Raw genomic sequence first — 19040 nt, 5'->3', positions numbered from 1 at the left:
GCCTCTCTATTACATCCCGCATCTCACCCAGTCTCTAACCCTCACTCATACTCTGCTCTGCACACACCTGCCTCTCTATTACATCCCGCATCTCCTCCAGTCTCTAACCCTCACTCATACTCCGCTCTGCGCACACCTGCCTCTCTATTACATCCCGCATCTCCCCCAGTCTCTAACCCTCACTCATACTCCGCTCTGCGCACACCTGCCTCTCTATTACATCCCGCATCTCCCCCAGTCTCTAACCCTCACTCATACTCCGCTCCGCACACACCTGCCTCTCTATTACATCCCGCATCTCACCCAGTCTCTAACCCTCACTCATACTCTGCTCTGCACACACCTGCCTCTCTATTACATCCCGCATCTCACCCAGTCTCTAACCCTCACTCATACTCTGCTCTGCACACACCTGCCTCTCTATTACATCCCGCATCTCCTCCAGTCTCTAACCCTCACTCATACTCCGCTCCGCACACACCTGCCTCTCTATTACATCCCGCATCTCACCCAGTCTCTAACCCTCACTCATACTCTGCTCTGCACACACCTGCCTCTCTATTACATCCCGCATCTCCTCCAGTCTCTAACCCTCACTCATACTCCGCTCTGCACACACCTGCCTCTCTATTACATCCCGCATCTCCCCCAGTCTCTAACCCTCACTCATACTCCGCTCTGCGCACACCTGCCTCTCTATTACATCCCGCATCTCCCCCAGTCTCTAACCCTCACTCATACTCCGCTCCGCACACACCTGCCTCTCTATTACATCCCGCATCTCCCCCAGTCTCTAACCCTCACTCATACTCCGCTCTGCACACACCTGCCTCTCTATTACATCCCGCATCTCCTCCAGTCTCTAACCCTCACTCATACTCCGCTTCGCACACTCCTGCCTCTCTATTACATCCCGCATCTCCCCCAGTCTCTAACCCTCACTCATACTCCGCTCCGCACACACCTGCCTCTCTATTACATCCCGCATCTCCCCCAGTCTCTAACCCTCACTCATACTCCGCTCCGCACACACCTGCCTCTCTATTACATCCCGCATCTCCCCCAGTCTCTAACCCTCACTCATACTCCGCTCTGCTCACACCTGCCTCTCTATTACATCCCGCATCTCCTCCAGTCTCTAACCCTCACTCATACTCCGCTCCGCACACACCTGCCTCTCTATTACATCCCGCATCTCCCCCAGTCTCTAACCCTCACTCATACTCCGCTCCGCACACACCTGCCTCTCTATTACATCCCGCATCTCACCCAGTCTCTAACCCTCACTCATACTCTGCTCTGCACACACCTGCCTCTCTATTACATCCCGCATCTCCTCCAGTCTCTAACCCTCACTCATACTCCGCTCTGCGCACACCTGCCTCTCTATTACATCCCGCATCTCCCCCAGTCTCTAACCCTCACTCATACTCCGCTCTGCGCACACCTGCCTCTCTATTACATCCCGCATCTCCCCCAGTCTCTAACCCTCACTCATACTCCGCTCCGCACACACCTGCCTCTCTATTACATCCCGCATCTCACCCAGTCTCTAACCCTCACTCATACTCTGCTCTGCACACACCTGCCTCTCTATTACATCCCGCATCTCACCCAGTCTCTAACCCTCACTCATACTCCGCTCTGCGCACACCTGCCTCTCTATTACATCCCGCATCTCCCCCAGTCTCTAACCCTCACTCATACTCCGCTCTGCGCACACCTGCCTCTCTATTACATCCCGCATCTCCCCCAGTCTCTAACCCTCACTCATACTCCGCTCCGCACACACCTGCCTCTCTATTACATCCCGCATCTCACCCAGTCTCTAACCCTCACTCATACTCTGCTCTGCACACACCTGCCTCTCTATTACATCCCGCATCTCACCCAGTCTCTAACCCTCACTCATACTCCGCTCTGCTCACACCTGCCTCTCTATTACATCCCGCATCTCCTCCAGTCTCTAACCCTCACTCATACTCCGCTCTGCACACACCTGCCTCTCTATTACATCCCGCATCTCCTCCAGTCTCTAACCCTCACTCATACTCCGCTCCGCACACACCTGCCTCTCTATTACATCCCGCATCTCACCCAGTCTCTAACCCTCACTCATACTCTGCTCTGCACACACCTGCCTCTCTATTACATCCCGCATCTCCTCCAGTCTCTAACCCTCACTCATACTCCGCTCTGCACACACCTGCCTCTCTATTACATCCCGCATCTCCCCCAGTCTCTAACCCTCACTCATACTCCGCTCTGCGCACACCTGCCTCTCTATTACATCCCGCATCTCCCCCAGTCTCTAACCCTCACTCATACTCCGCTCCGCACACACCTGCCTCTCTATTACATCCCGCATCTCCCCCAGTCTCTAACCCTCACTCATACTCCGCTCCGCACACACCTGCCTCTCTATTACATCCCGCATCTCCTCCAGTCTCTAACCCTCACTCATACTCCGCTTCGCACACTCCTGCCTCTCTATTACATCCCGCATCTCCCCCAGTCTCTAACCCTCACTCATACTCCGCTCCGCACACACCTGCCTCTCTATTACATCCCGCATCTCCCCCAGTCTCTAACCCTCACTCATACTCCGCTCCGCACACACCTGCCTCTCTATTACATCCCGCATCTCCCCCAGTCTCTAACCCTCACTCATACTCCGCTCTGCTCACACCTGCCTCTCTATTACATCCCGCATCTCCTCCAGTCTCTAACCCTCACTCATACTCCGCTCCGCACACACCTGCCTCTCTATTACATCCCGCATCTCCCCCAGTCTCTAACCCTCACTCATACTCCGCTCCGCACACACCTGCCTCTCTATTACATCCCGCATCTCACCCAGTCTCTAACCCTCACTCATACTCTGCTCTGCACACACCTGCCTCTCTATTACATCCCGCATCTCCTCCAGTCTCTAACCCTCACTCATACTCCGCTCTGCGCACACCTGCCTCTCTATTACATCCCGCATCTCCCCCAGTCTCTAACCCTCACTCATACTCCGCTCTGCGCACACCTGCCTCTCTATTACATCCCGCATCTCCCCCAGTCTCTAACCCTCACTCATACTCCGCTCCGCACACACCTGCCTCTCTATTACATCCCGCATCTCACCCAGTCTCTAACCCTCACTCATACTCTGCTCTGCACACACCTGCCTCTCTATTACATCCCGCATCTCACCCAGTCTCTAACCCTCACTCATACTCTGCTCTGCACACACCTGCCTCTCTATTACATCCCGCATCTCACCCAGTCTCTAACCCTCACTCATACTCTGCTCTGCACACACCTGCCTCTCTATTACATCCCGCATCTCACCCAGTCTCTAACCCTCACTCATACTCCGCTCCGCACACACCTGCCTCTCTATTACATCCCGCATCTCACCCAGTCTCTAACCCTCACTCATACTCTGCTCTGCACACACCTGCCTCTCTATTACATCCCGCATCTCCTCCAGTCTCTAACCCTCACTCATACTCCGCTCTGCACACACCTGCCTCTCTATTACATCCCGCATCTCACCCAGTCTCTAACCCTCACTCATACTCCGCTCTGCGCACACCTGCCTCTCTATTACATCCCGCATCTCCCCCAGTCTCTAACCCTCACTCATACTCCGCTCTGCTCACACCTGCCTCTCTATTACATCCCGCATCTCCTCCAGTCTCTAACCCTCACTCATACTCCGCTCCGCACACACCTGCCTCTCTATTACATCCCACATCTCCTCCAGTCTCTAACCCTCACTCATACTCCGCTCCGCACACACCTGCCTCTCTATTACATCCCGCATCTCCCCCAGTCTCTAACCCTCACTCATACTCCGCTCCGCACACACCTGCCTCTCTATTACATACCGCATCTCCCCCAGTCTCTAACCCTCACTCATACTCCGCTCCGCACACACCTGCCTCTCTATTACATCCCGCATCTCCCCCAGTCTCTAACCCTCACTCATACTCCGCTCTGCTCACACCTGCCTCTCTATTACATCCCGCATCTCCTCCAGTCTCTAACCCTCACTCATACTCCGCTCCGCACACACCTGCCTCTCTATTACATCCCGCATCTCCCCCAGTCTCTAACCCTCACTCATACTCCGCTCTGCACACACCTGCCTCTCTATGACATCCCGCATCTCCCCCAGTCTCTAACCCTCACTCATACTCCGCTCCGCACACACCTGCCTCTCTATTGCATCTGGTCCAGTCTCTAACCCTCACTCATACTCCGCTCTGCATACACCTGCCTCTCTATTACATCCCGCATCTCCCCCAGTCTCTAACCCTCACTCATACTCCGCTCCGCACACACCTGCCTCTCTATTACATCCCGCATCTCCTCCAGTCTCTAACCCTCACTCATACTCCGCTCCGCACACACCTGCCTCTCTATTGCATCTGGTCCTGTCTCTAACCCTCACTCATACTCCGCTCCGCACACACCTGTCTCTCTATTACATCCCGCATCTCCCCCAGTCTCTAACCCTCACTCATACTCCGCTCTGCACACACCTGCCTCTCTATGACATCCCGCATCTCCCCCAGTCTCTAACCCTCACTCATACTCCGCTCCGCACACACCTGCCTCTCTATGACATCCCGCATCTCCCCCAGTCTCTAACCCTCACTCATACTCCGCTCCGCACACACCTGCCTCTCTATTGCATCTGGTCCAGTCTCTAACCCTCACTCATACTCCGCTCCGCACACACCTGCCTCTCTATTACATCCCGCATCTCCCCCAGTCTCTAACCCTCACTCATACTCCGCTCCGCACACACCTGCCTCTCTATTACATCCCGCATCTCTTCCAGTCTCTAACCCTCACTCATACTCCGCTCCGCACACACCTGCCTCTCTATTACATCCCGCATCTCCCCCAGTCTCTAACCCTGACTCATACTCCGCTCCGCACACACCTACCTGCCTCTCTATTACATCCCGCATCTCACCCAGTCTCTAACCCTCACTCATACTCCGCTCTGCACACACCTGCCTCTCTATTGCATCTGGTCCAGTCTCTAACCCTCACTCATACTCCGCTCTGCACACACCTGCCTCTCTATTACATCCCGCATCTCCCCCAGTCTCTAACCCTCACTCATACTCCGCTCTGCACACACCTGCCTCTCTATTACATCCCGCATCTCCTCCAGTCTCTAACCCTCACTCATACTCTGCTCTGCGCACACCTGCCTCTCTATTACATCCCACATCTTCTCCAGTCTCTATCCCTCACTCATACTCCGCTCTGCACACACCTGCCTCTCTATTACATCCCGCATCTCCCCCAGTCTCTAACCCTCACTCATACTCCGCTCTGCACACACCTGCCTCTCTATTACATCCCGCATCTCCTCCAGTCTCTAACCCTCACTCATACTCTGCTCTGCGCACACCTGCCTCTCTATTACATCCCGCATCTCCTCCAGTCTCTAACCCTCACTCATACTCTGCTCTGCACACACCTGCCTCTCTATTACATCCCGCATCTCCTCCAGTCTCTAACCCTCACTCATACTCTGCTCTGCACACACCTGCCTCTCTATTGCATCTGGTCCAGTCTCTAACCCTCACTCATACTCCGCTCCGCACAGACCTGCCTCTCTATTACATCCCGCATCTCCCCCAGTCTCTAACCCTCACTCATACTCCGCTCTGCACACACCTGCCTCTCTATTACATCCCGCATCTCCTCCAGTCTCTAACCCTCACTCATACTCCGCTCTGCACACACCTGCCTCTCTATTACAACCCGCATCTCCTCCAGTCTCTAACCCTCACTCATACTCCGCTCCGCACACACCTGCCTCTCTATTATCCCGCATCTCCCCCAGTCTCTAACCCTCACTCATACTCCGCTCTGCACACACCTGCCTCTCTATTACATCCCGCATCTCCCCCAGTCTCTAACCCTCACTCATACTCCGCTCTGCGCACACCTGCCTCTCTATTACATCCCGCATCTCCTCCAGTCTCTATCCCTCACTCATACTCCGCTCCGCACACACCTGCCTCTCTATTACATCCCTCATCTTCTCCAGTCTCTAACCCTCACTCATACTCCGCTCCGCACACACCTGCCTCTCTATTACATCCCGCATCTCACCCAGTCTCTAACCCTCACTCATACTCCGCTCTGCACACACCTGCCTCTCTATTGCATCTGGTCCAGTCTCTAACCCTCACTCATACTCCGCTCCGCACACACCTGCCTCTCTATTACATCCCGCATCTCCCCCTCTCTAACCCTCACTCATACTCCGCTCTGCACACACCTGCCTTTCTATTACATCCCGCATCTCCCCCAGTCTCTAACCCTCACTCATACTCTGCTCTGCACACACCTGCCTCTCTATTACATTCCGCATCTCCTGTCTCTAACCCTCACTCATACTCCGCTCCACACACACCTGTCTCTCTATTACATCGCGCATCTCACCCAGTCTCTATCCCTCACTCATACTCCGCTCTGCACACACCTGTCTCTCTATTACATCGCGCATCTCACCCAGTCTCTAACCCTCACTCATACTCCGCTCTGCACACACCTGCCTCTCTATTACATCCCGCATCTCACCCAGTCTCTAACCCTCATTCATACTCCGCTCTGCACACACCTGCCTCTCTATTACATCCTGCATCTCCTCCAGTCTCTAACCCTCACTCATACTCCACTCTGCACACACCTGCCTCTCTATTACATCCCGCATCTCCCCCTGTCTCTAACCCTCACTCATACTCCGCTCCGCACACACCTGCCTCTCTATTACATCCCACATCTTCTCCAGTCTCTAACCCTCACTCATACTCCGCTCTGCACACACCTGCCTCTCTATTACATCCCGCATCTCCCCCAGTCTCTAACCCTCACTCATACTCCGCTCTGCACACACCTGCCTCTCTATTGCATCTGGTCCAGTCTCTAACCCTCACTCATACTCCGCTCTGCACACACCTGCCTCTCTATTACATCCCGCATCTCCCCCAGTCTCTAACCCTCACTCATACTCCGCTCTGCACACACCTGCCTCTCTATTACATCCCGCATCTCCTCCAGTCTCTAACCCTCACTCATACTCTGCTCTGCGCACACCTGCCTCTCTATTACATCCCACATCTTCTCCAGTCTCTAACCCTCACTCATAATCCGCTCCGCACACACCTGCCTCTCTATTACATCCCGCATCTCCCCCAGTCTCTAACCCTCACTCATACTCCGCTCTGCGCACACCTGCCTCTCTATTACATCCCGCATCTCCCCCAGTCTCTAACCCTCACTCATACTCCGCTCCGCACACACCTGCCTCTCTATTACATCCCGCATCTCCCCCAGTCTCTAACCCTCACTCATACTCCGCTCCGCACACACCTGCCTCTCTATTACATCCCGCATCTCCTCCAGTCTCTAACCCTCACTCATACTCCGCTTCGCACACTCCTGCCTCTCTATTACATCCCGCATCTCCCCCAGTCTCTAACCCTCACTCATACTCCGCTCCGCACACACCGCCTCTCTATTACATCCCGCATCTCCCCCAGTCTCTAACCCTCACTCATACTCCGCTCCGCACACACCTGCCTCTCTATTACATCCCGCATCTCCCCCAGTCTCTAACCCTCACTCATACTCCGCTCCGCACACACCTGCCTCTCTATTACATCCCGCATCTCCCCCAGTCTCTAGCCCTCACTCATACTCCGCTTCGCACACTCCTGCCTCTCTATTACATCCCGCATCTCCCCCAGTCTCTAACCCTCACTCATACTCCGCTCTGCTCACACCTGCCTCTCTATTACATCCCGCATCTCCTCCAGTCTCTAACCCTCACTCATACTCCGCTCCGCACACACCTGCCTCTCTATTACATCCCAAATCTCCTCCAGTCTCTAACCCTCACTCATACTCCGCTCCGCACACACCTGCCTCTCTATTACATCCCGCATCTCCCCCAGTCTCTAACCCTCACTCATACTCCGCTCCGCACACACCTGCCTCTCTATTACATCCCGCATCTCCCCCAGTCTCTAACCCTCACTCATACTCCGCTCCGCACACACCTGCCTCTCTATTACATCCCGCATCTCCCCCAGTCTCTAACCCTCACTCATACTCCGCTCTGCTCACACCTGCCTCTCTATTACATCCCGCATCTCCTCCAGTCTCTAACCCTCACTCATACTCCGCTCCGCACACACCTGCCTCTCTATTACATCCCGCATCTCCCCCAGTCTCTAACCCTCACTCATACTCCGCTCTGCACACACCTGCCTCTCTATGACATCCCGCATCTCCCCCAGTCTCTAACCCTCACTCATACTCCGCTCCGCACACACCTGCCTCTCTATGACATCCCGCATCTCCCCCAGTCTCTAACCCTCACTCATACTCCGCTCCGCACACACCTGCCTCTCTATTGCATCTGGTCCAGTCTCTAACCCTCACTCATACTCCGCTCTGCACACACCTGCCTCTCTATTACATCCCGCATCTCCCCCAGTCTCTAACCCTCACTCATACTCCGCTCCGCACACACCTGCCTCTCTATTACATCTCGCATCTCCTCCAGTCTCTAACCCTCACTCATACTCCGCTCCGCACACACCTGCCTCTCTATTACATCCCGCATCTCCCCCAGTCTCTAACCCTGACTCATACTCCGCTCCGCACACACCTACCTGCCTCTCTATTACATCCCGCATCTCACCCAGTCTCTAACCCTCACTCATACTCCGCTCTGCACACACCTGCCTCTCTATTGCATCTGGTCCTGTCTCTAACCCTCACTCATACTCCGCTCCGCACACACCTGCCTCTCTATTACATCCCGCATCTCCCCCAGTCTCTAACCCTCACTCATACTCCGCTCTGCACACACCTGCCTCTCTATGACATCCCGCATCTCCCCCAGTCTCTAACCCTCACTCATACTCCGCTCCGCACACACCTGCCTCTCTATGACATCCCGCATCTCCCCCAGTCTCTAACCCTCACTCATACTCCGCTCCGCACACACCTGCCTCTCTATTGCATCTGGTCCAGTCTCTAACCCTCACTCATACTCCGCTCCGCACACACCTGCCTCTCTATTACATCCCGCATCTCCCCCAGTCTCTAACCCTCACTCATACTCCGCTCCGCACACACCTGCCTCTCTATTACATCCCGCATCTCCTCCAGTCTCTAACCCTCACTCATACTCCGCTCCGCACACACCTGCCTCTCTATTACATCCCGCATCTCCCCCAGTCTCTAACCCTGACTCATACTCCGCTCCGCACACACCTACCTGCCTCTCTATTACATCCCGCATCTCACCCAGTCTCTAACCCTCACTCATACTCCGCTCTGCACACACCTGCCTCTCTATTGCATCTGGTCCAGTCTCTAACCCTCACTCATACTCCGCTCTGCACACACCTGCCTCTCTATTACATCCCGCATCTCCCCCAGTCTCTAACCCTCACTCATACTCCGCTCTGCACACACCTGCCTCTCTATTACATCCCGCATCTCCTCCAGTCTCTAACCCTCACTCATACTCTGCTCTGCGCACACCTGCCTCTCTATTACATCCCACATCTTCTCCAGTCTCTATCCCTCACTCATACTCCGCTCTGCACACACCTGCCTCTCTATTACATCCCGCATCTCCCCCAGTATCTAACCCTCACTCATACTCCGCTCTGCACACACCTGCCTCTCTATTACATCCCGCATCTCCTCCAGTCTCTAACCCTCACTCATACTCTGCTCTGCGCACACCTGCCTCTCTATTACATCCCGCATCTCCTCCAGTCTCTAACCCTCACTCATACTCTGCTCTGCACACACCTGCCTCTCTATTACATCCCGCATCTCCTCCAGTCTCTAACCCTCACTCATACTCTGCTCTGCACACACCTGCCTCTCTATTGCATCTGGTCCAGTCTCTAACCCTCACTCATACTCCGCTCCGCACACACCTGCCTCTCTTTTACATCCCGCATCTCCCCCAGTCTCTAACCCTCACTCATACTCCGCTCTGCACACACCTGCCTCTCTATTACATCCCGCATCTCCCCCAGTCTCTAACCCTCACTCATACTCCGCTCTGCGCACACCTGCCTCTCTATTACATCCCGCATCTCCTCCAGTCTCTATCCCTCACTCATACTCCGCTCCGCACACACCTGCCTCTCTATTACATCCCTCATCTTCTCCAGTCTCTAACCCTCACTCATACTCCGCTCCGCACACACCTGCCTCTCTATTACATCCCGCATCTCACCCAGTCTCTAACCCTCACTCATACTCCGCTCTGCACACACCTGCCTCTCTATTGCATCTGGTCCAGTCTCTAACCCTCACTCATACTCCGCTCCGCACACACCTGCCTCTCTATTACATCCCGCATCTCCCCCTCTCTAACCCTCACTCATACTCCGCTCTGCACACACCTGCCTCTCTATTACATCCCGCATCTCCCCCAGTCTCTAACCCTCACTCATACTCTGCTCTGCACACACCTGCCTCTCTATTACATTCCGCATCTCCTGTCTCTAACCCTCACTCATACTCCGCTCCACACACACCTGTCTCTCTATTACATCGCGCATCTCACCCAGTCTCTATCCCTCACTCATTCTCCGCTCTGCACACACCTGTCTCTCTATTACATCGCGCATCTCACCCAGTCTCTAACCCTCATTCATACTCCGCTCTGCACACACCTGCCTCTCTATTACATCCTGCATCTCCTCCAGTCTCTAACCCTCACTCATACTCCACTCTGCACACACCTGCCTCTCTATTACATCCCGCATCTCCCCCAGTCTCTAACCCTCACTCATACTCCGCTCCGCACACACCTGCCTCTCTATTACAACCCACATCTTCTCCAGTCTCTAACTCTCACTCATACTCCGCTCTGCACACACCTGCCTCTCTATTACATCCCGCATCTCCCCCAGTCTCTAACCCTCACTCATACTCCGCTCTGCACACACCTGCCTCTCTATTGCATCTGGTCCAGTCTCTAACCCTCACTCATACTCCGCTCTGCACACACCTGCCTCTCTATTACATCCCGCATCTCCCCCAGTCTCTAACCCTCACTCATACTCCGCTCTGCACACACCTGCCTCTCTATTACATCCCGCATCTCCTCCAGTCTCTAACCCTCACTCATACTCTGCTCTGCGCACACCTGCCTCTCTATTACATCCCACATCTTCTCCAGTCTCTATCCCTCACTCATACTCCGCTCTGCACACACCTGCCTCTCTATTACATCCCGCATCTCCCCCAGTCTCTAACCCTCACTCATACTCCGCTCTGCACACACCTGCCTCTCTATTACATCCCGCATCTCCTCCAGTCTCTAACCCTCACTCATACTCTGCTCTGCGCACACCTGCCTCTCTATTACATCCCGCATCTCCTCCAGTCTCTAACCCTCACTCATACTCTGCTCTGCACACACCTGCCTCTCTATTACATCCCGCATCTCCTCCAGTCTCTAACCCTCACTCATACTCTGCTCTGCACACACCTGCCTCTCTATTGCATCTGGTCCAGTCTCTAACCCTCACTCATACTCCGCTCCGCACACACCTGCCTCTCTATTACATCCCGCATCTCCCCCAGTCTCTAACCGTCACTCATACTCCGCTCTGCACACACCTGCCTCTCTATTACATCCCGCATCTCCTCCAGTCTCTAACCCTCACTCATACTCCGCTCTGCACACACCTGCCTCTCTATTACATCCCGCATCTCACCCAGTCTCTAACCCTCACTCATACTCCGCTCTGCACACACCTGCCTCTCTATTACATCCCGCATCTCCCCCAGTCTCTAACCCTCACTCATACTCCGCTCCGCACACACTTGCCTCTCTATTACATCCCGCATGTCCCCCAGTCTCTAACCCTCACTCATACTCCGCTCTGCACACACCTGCCTCTCTATTACATCCCGCATCTCCCCCAGTCTCTAACCCTCACTCATACTCCGCTCTGCGCACACCTGCCTCTCTATTACATCCCGCATCTCCTCCAGTCTCTATCCCTCACTCATACTCCGCTCCGCACACACCTGCCTCTCTATTACATCCCTCATCTTCTCCAGTCTATAACCCTCACTCATACTCCGCTCCGCACACACCTGCCTCTCTATTACATCCCGCATCTCACCCAGTCTCTAACCCTCACTCATACTCCGCTCTGCACACACCTGCCTCTCTATTGCATCTGGTCCAGTCTCTAACCCTCACTCATACTCCGCTCCGCACACACCTGCCTCTCTATTACATCCCGCATCTCCCCTTCTCTAACCCTCACTCATACTCCGCTCTGCACACACCTGCCTCTCTATTACATCCCGCATCTCCCCCAGTCTCTAACCCTCACTCATACTCTGCTCTGCACACACCTGCCTCTCTATTACATTCCGCATCTCCTGTCTCTAACCCTCACTCATACTCCGCTCCACACACACCTGTCTTTCATATTACATCGCGCATCTCACCCAGTCTCTATCCCTCACTCATACTCCGCTCTGCACACACCTGTCTCTCTATTACATCGCGCATCTCACCCAGTCTCTAACCCTCATTCATACTCCGCTCTGCACACACCTGCTTCTCTATTACATCCTGCATCTCCTCCAGTCTCTAACCCTCACTCATACTCCACTCTGCACACACCTGCCTCTCTATTACATCCCGCATCTCCCCCAGTCTCTAACCCTCACTCATACTCCGCTCCGCACACACCTGCCTCTCTATTACAACCCACATCTTCTCCAGTCTCTAACCCTCACTCATACTCCGCTCTGCACACACCTGCCTCTCTATTACATCCCGCATCTCCCCCAGTCTCTAACCCTCACTCATACTCCGCTCTGCACACACCTGCCTCTCTATTGCATCTGGTCCAGTCTCTAACCCTCACTCATACTCCGCTCTGCACACACCTGCCTCTCTATTACATCCCGCATCTCCCCCAGTCTCTAACCCTCACTCATACTCCGCTCTGCACACACCTGCCTCTCTATTACATCCCGCATCTCCTCCAGTCTCTAACCCTCACTCATACTCTGCTCTGCGCACACCTGCCTCTCTATTACATCCCACATCTTCTCCAGTCTCTATCCCTCACTCATACTCCGCTCTGCACACACCTGCCTCTCTATTACATCCCGCATCTCCCCCAGTCTCTAACCCTCACTCATACTCCGCTCTGCACACACCTGCCTCTCTATTACATCCCGCATCTCCTCCAGTCTCTAACCCTCACTCATACTCTGCTCTGCGCACACCTGCCTCTCTATTACATCCCGCATATCCTCCAGTCTCTAACCCTCACTCATACTCTGCTCTGCACAAACCTGCCTCTCTATTACATCCCGCATCTCCTCCAGTCTCTAACCCTCACTCATACTCTGCTCTGCACACACCTGCCTCTCTATTGCATCTGGTCCAGTCTCTAACCCTCACTCATACTCCGCTCCGCACACACCTGCCTCTCTATTACATCCCGCATCTCCCCCAGTCTCTAACCGTCACTCATACTCCACTCTGCACACACCTGCCTCTCTATTACATCCCGCATCTCCTCCAGTCTCTAACCCTCACTCATACTCCGCTCTGCACACACCTGCCTCTCTATTACATCCCGCATCTCCTCCAGTCTCTAACCCTCACTCATACTCCGCTCCGCACACACCTGCCTCTCTATTATCCCGCATCTCCCCCAGTCTCTAACCCTCACTCATACTCCGCTCTGCACACACCTGCCTCTCTATTACATCCCGCATCTCCCCCAGTCTCTAACCCTCACTCATACTCCGCTCTGCGCACACCTGCCTCTCTATTACATCCCGCATCTCCTCCAGTCTCTATCCCTCACTCATACTCCGCTCCGCACACACCTGCCTCTCTATTACATCCCTCATCTTCTCCAGTCTCTAACCCTCACTCATACTCCGCTCCGCACACACCTGCCTCTCTATTACATCCCGCATCTCACCCAGTCTCTAACCCTCACTCATACTCCGCTCTGCACACACCTGCCTCTCTATTGCATCTGGTCCAGTCTCTAACCCTCACTCATACTCCGCTCCGCACACACCTGCCTCTCTATTACATCCCGCATCTCCCCCTCTCTAACCCTCACTCATACTCCGCTCTGTACACACCTGCCTCTCTATTACATCCCGCATCTCCCCCAGTCTCTAACCCTCACTCATACTCTGCTCTGCACACACCTGCCTCTCTATTACATTCCGCATCTCCTGTCTCTAACCCTCACTCATACTCCGCTCCACACACACCTGTCTCTCTATTACATCGCGCATCTCACCCAGTCTCTATCCCTCACTCATACTCCGCTCTGCACACACCTGTCTCTCTATTACATCGCGCATCTCACCCAGTCTCTAACCCTCACTCATACTCCGCTCTGCACACACCTGCCTCTCTATTACATCCCGCATCTCCCCCAGTCTCTAACCGTCACTCATACTCCGCTCTGCACACACCTGCCTCTCTATTACATCCCGCATCTCCCCCAGTCTCTAACCCTCACTCATACTCTGCTCTGCACACACCTGCCTCTCTATTACATCCCGCATCTCCTGTCTCTAACCCTCACTCATACTCCGCTCTGCACACATCTGTCTCTCTATTACATCGCGCATCTCACCCAGTCTCTATCCCTCACTCATACTCCGCTCTGCACACACCTGTCTCTCTATTACATCGCGCATCTCACCCAGTCTCTAACCCTCACTCATACTCCGCTCTGCACACACCTGCCTCTCTATTGCATCTGGTCCAGTCTCTAACCCTCACTCATACTCCGCTCCGCACACACCTGCCTCTCTATTACATCCCGCATCTCCCCCAGTCTCTAACCCTCACTCATACTCCGCTCCGCACACACCTGCCTCTCTATTACATCCCCATCTCCTCCAGTCTCTATCCCTCACTCATACTCCGCTCTGCACACACCTGCCTCTCTATTACATCCCCCATCTCCTACAGTCTCTAACCCTCACTCATACTCTGCTCTGCACACACCTGCCTCTCTATTACATCCCCATCTCCTCCAGTCTCTAACCCTCACTCATACTCCGCTCTGCACACACCTGCCTCTCTATTACATCCCCATCTCCTCCAGTCTCTATCCCTCACTCATACTCCGCTCTGCACACACCTGCCTCTCTATTACATCCCGCATCTCCTCCAGTCTCTAACCCTCACTCATACTCCACTCACACCTGCCTCTCTATTACATCCCGCATCTCCTCCAGTCTGTAACCCTCACTCATACTCGGCTCTGCACACACCTGCCTCTCTATTACATCCCGCATCTCCTCCAGTCTCTAACCCTCACTCATACTCCGCTCTGCACACACCTGCCTCTCTCTTGCATCTGGTCCAGTCTCTAACCCTCACTCATACTCCGCTCCGCACACACCTGCCTCTCTATTACATCCCGCATCTCCCCCAGTCTCTAACCCTCACTCATACTCCGCTCTGCACACACCTGCCTCTCTATTACATCCCGCATCTCCTCCAGTCTCTAACCCTTACTCATACTCCGCTCTGCACACACCTGCCTCTCTATTACATCCCGCATCTCCCCCAGTCTCTAACCCTCACTTATACTCCGCTCCGCACACACCTGCCTCTCTATTACATCCCGCATCTCACCCAGTCTCTAACCCTCACTCATACTCCGCTCTGCACACACCTGCCTCTCTATTACATCCCGCATCTCCCCCAGTCTCTAACCCTCACTCATACTCCGCTCTGCACACACCTACCTCTCTATTACATCCCGCATCTCCTCAGTCTCTAACCCTCACTCATACTCCGCTCTGCACACACCTGCCTCTCTATTACATCCCGCATCTCCTCCAGTCTCTAACCCTTACTCATACTCCGCTCTGCACACACCTGCCTCTCTATTACATCCCGCATCTCCCCCAGTCTCTAACCCTCACTTATACTCCGCTCCGCACACACCTGCCTCTCTATTACATCCCGCATCTCACCCAGTCTCTAACCCTCACTCATACTCCGCTCTGCACACACCTGCCTCTCTATTACATCCCGCATCTCCCCCAGTCTCTAACCCTCACTCATACTCCGCTCCGCACACACCTGCCTCTCTATTACATCCCGCATGTCCCCCAGTCTCTAACCCTCACTCATACTCCGCTCTGCACACACCTACCTCTCTATTACATCCCGCATCTCCTGCAGTCTCTATCCCTCACTCATACTCCGCACACACCTGCCTCTCTATTACATCTCCTCGCAGTCCCCAATGTCTGGTACTCACCGGGCTCCTCCCACTCCCAGAACGGATGTAAAACCCCCACCCTCTGGGAAAGCCTTTCTGTAGGACTGGCACTAATGTTTGTCACCCTTTGACCGGTCTATATTGACATGTGGCACTCTCTCTATCTCGCCTGCCGTACACACGTTATCCTGCAGCAGCGTCTCTGTGATTACACACACCGAGAGGTAACACAACATTGAATGGCAGTGTTATTGTACATTATCACAACATATCTCCCCATAACCTGCTATTGTTGTATTTGCACTTATATAATATCCTATTCTGTCCCTTTAGCTTCCACTGCACTGCTTAGATTGTTAGTTCTTCGGGGCAGGACTAGCATGGGGCAGTACATGGTATGAGGGCTTTGGGGATCTCACATTGTTTCCATGTGTGCCTGTGGGTCTGATCCCTGTATTACCGCTGTACTGTTTTACCGGTCAGTGTGTATGGGATGTTGAGCTCTGCCGAGTTAAATCATTCACCCTAGGTTACCATATTCAGGACACAGTTTTGTTTTAGCTTCAGTTACTGGTATTCGAGAATTTGACTGTTACCCCAGTAGCCATTGTACAAAAGTACCCACATATAATGTAGTTGAACCCTATCTCTTCCCTGTTTGAAACAGCTGGCTTCAGAGGAGCCCATCACTGAAACACTAGCACAGGAAGCTGCGGCAGCTGAATTCGAACCCCTGCTTGGACCTACCCCAGAGCCTCCAAGCCCCTCTCTGCAACCAGCACCATCGTCTACGGATCAGACCCCCGAGCTGGGGGAAGTGACAGAACAGACCCAGAAAGGGAAGGCCACCACCAAGACTTCACAGCTGCTCCTCCAGCCAATTCTCCCTCCGAAGCCCCCCAAGACAAAGAGGGAGTATCGCCCCCACCGGGGACCCCTACGTTCAGCCGGATTGAAGAACATCACTAAGTCCCTGGAGAAGACTGAGAAGGAGATGTTCGTGGAGCAGCTCGTCAAGATGGAGGAAGAGGACGAGGAGGATGTGAGCAGCTTCAACCTACTGCCCACCTGCCTCCACAACATCCTGAAAATCCAGCTGGGGAGACCCCCACAGAAGAGGGACGTCATCTACGACGATGCAGGCAACGTCCTCTCCATGCCTAAACTGGACCCCTCCCGCCTGCCCCGACACTACGTGCGGCCCCAAGTGGAAGTGTTGGACCCCAACAAAGAAGCCGAGTGCAAGGTGAAAGAGGCCGTCCATCGAGGAGGACCTGCGGCCAGCCAGAGACTGAAACAGGGCAGGAGACCCAAAAAGAAGGAGGACCTGGGATTATCTGAGATAAGCGGCTTCCAGCTCATCTCAACTCCCAGTGGTTCACAGAAGCTGATGCTGGATGGGAAAACATTCAACCCTTACACCTCCACTACAGCAGGGGGCATCAGAGGTCACTTACCCCTCTCAGCCGCCATCGTCCTGGATACCATGCAACTGTCCCACGGGGTGATACTGCGGGAGAGCAACAACACAGAGCGAGGATCATTGCACAGCCTGCGGCAGAAGGAGCAAGGTAAGAGAGAAGAAGGGCGGGAGCTACAACCCGTCCGGGCCTCGGTGGCCCTGCCAAGCATCTCCGTGGACCAGCTCATCAAGAACCACGTCCCACAAGTGCGTCCCATAGCGACCTTCCCGTCCTCTTAACCCAGCGGTGCAAACACCTTCCATGCACTGCGGGGGCCGGCGATGTATTACACAGCAATGCACAGCGGCCTCCCCCTCCCCCAGCAAAGAGGTCCAAGCACAGCTGTGGGATTATTATCTCACTATTCATTATTTCGGAGCAGAACTTCACTTACCGACTACCAATAAATGCTCACTGTGCAAATGTGTGTGTACGGGTTCTGTGTATGATGTTTTGCCACAAAATAGACCATTACATAAGTATTTCCGTCCTGCTTATCTGAGCGCACTTCCTATAATGGGGCGATGCCAACTCATCTGGCCATTTTACATGTCCCCTTCTCGTAACGTCCAGAACCTCTTCCATGAAGTAGTTTCTGGCACCGGTGCGATCTTGTGTATAGAAATGCCCTTCCCGGGAGCTTGTTACGTACGGTTAGGATTTGGCGCACACAGCTTTGGATGAGAAAACACGCTGAGTTGCGCGGCCCCGGCCTGGTCTCCTTCCTGTAACGCTCCAAGCGACAGTATATGCGCTCTCCCGCTGCGCCTCCCGCTGAATGGGACGGGTGGGAGGAGGACACACAGCAATCCGAGAGGTCCCCACATTATTACTACTACAGATATATCTCTGGGGGGTAAAAATATAGATTATCTTTTGATTCATTAGGTTAAAAAACCTGCAATCCTGCTTTATCCCTGCAAAGGAGGGCATATGTTATCCGGAAAGAGCCTTAAGACGTAATACATGTGATTTTTGTGTCGGACGTATTTGTTTGTGTATTTCTGATCTCACACACTCTCTTTACAACGTTTGTTCTGGATTACCGTCTCCGCTGTGTAAAACCTTTTGTCACAGGGGACCAGGACTTTTAACACCTTCCGGGATCAATTCACTAGGTAGGACAAGGCAGTGGAATAAAATGGGGTTTATTCTGGTGAGACCCGCAGACACACAATGATACACAAAATACAGGTAATACACACTGGGAGTCTGGGGGGAGTATTTACAGTAGGCACATTCTGACAACAATTCC

The 19040-nt window shown here is 53.8% G+C and overlaps 1 protein-coding gene across 1 annotated transcript in view; it reads left to right on the top strand.

The window, feature by feature from the left end:
• C1H2orf81 (chromosome 1 C2orf81 homolog) overlaps nt 1-18208 on the top strand; it is a 64069-nt gene extending 45861 nt beyond the window's left edge. The window contains exon 4 of the mRNA XM_075580438.1: nt 16990-18208. Coding sequence (XP_075436553.1) covers nt 16990-18024 — 1035 coding nt within the window. The 3' untranslated portion in view covers nt 18025-18208. The remainder of the gene's footprint in view (nt 1-16989) is intronic.
• Nucleotides 18209-19040: the final 832 nt, after the last annotated feature.

Source organism: Ascaphus truei, assembly GCF_040206685.1.
Source record: "Ascaphus truei isolate aAscTru1 chromosome 1 unlocalized genomic scaffold, aAscTru1.hap1 SUPER_1_unloc_1, whole genome shotgun sequence".
NCBI classification, from domain to species: domain Eukaryota; kingdom Metazoa; phylum Chordata; class Amphibia; order Anura; family Ascaphidae; genus Ascaphus; species Ascaphus truei.
Note: the sequence above shows the minus strand (reverse complement) of the source record. Positions and strands in the feature narration are given on the sequence as shown.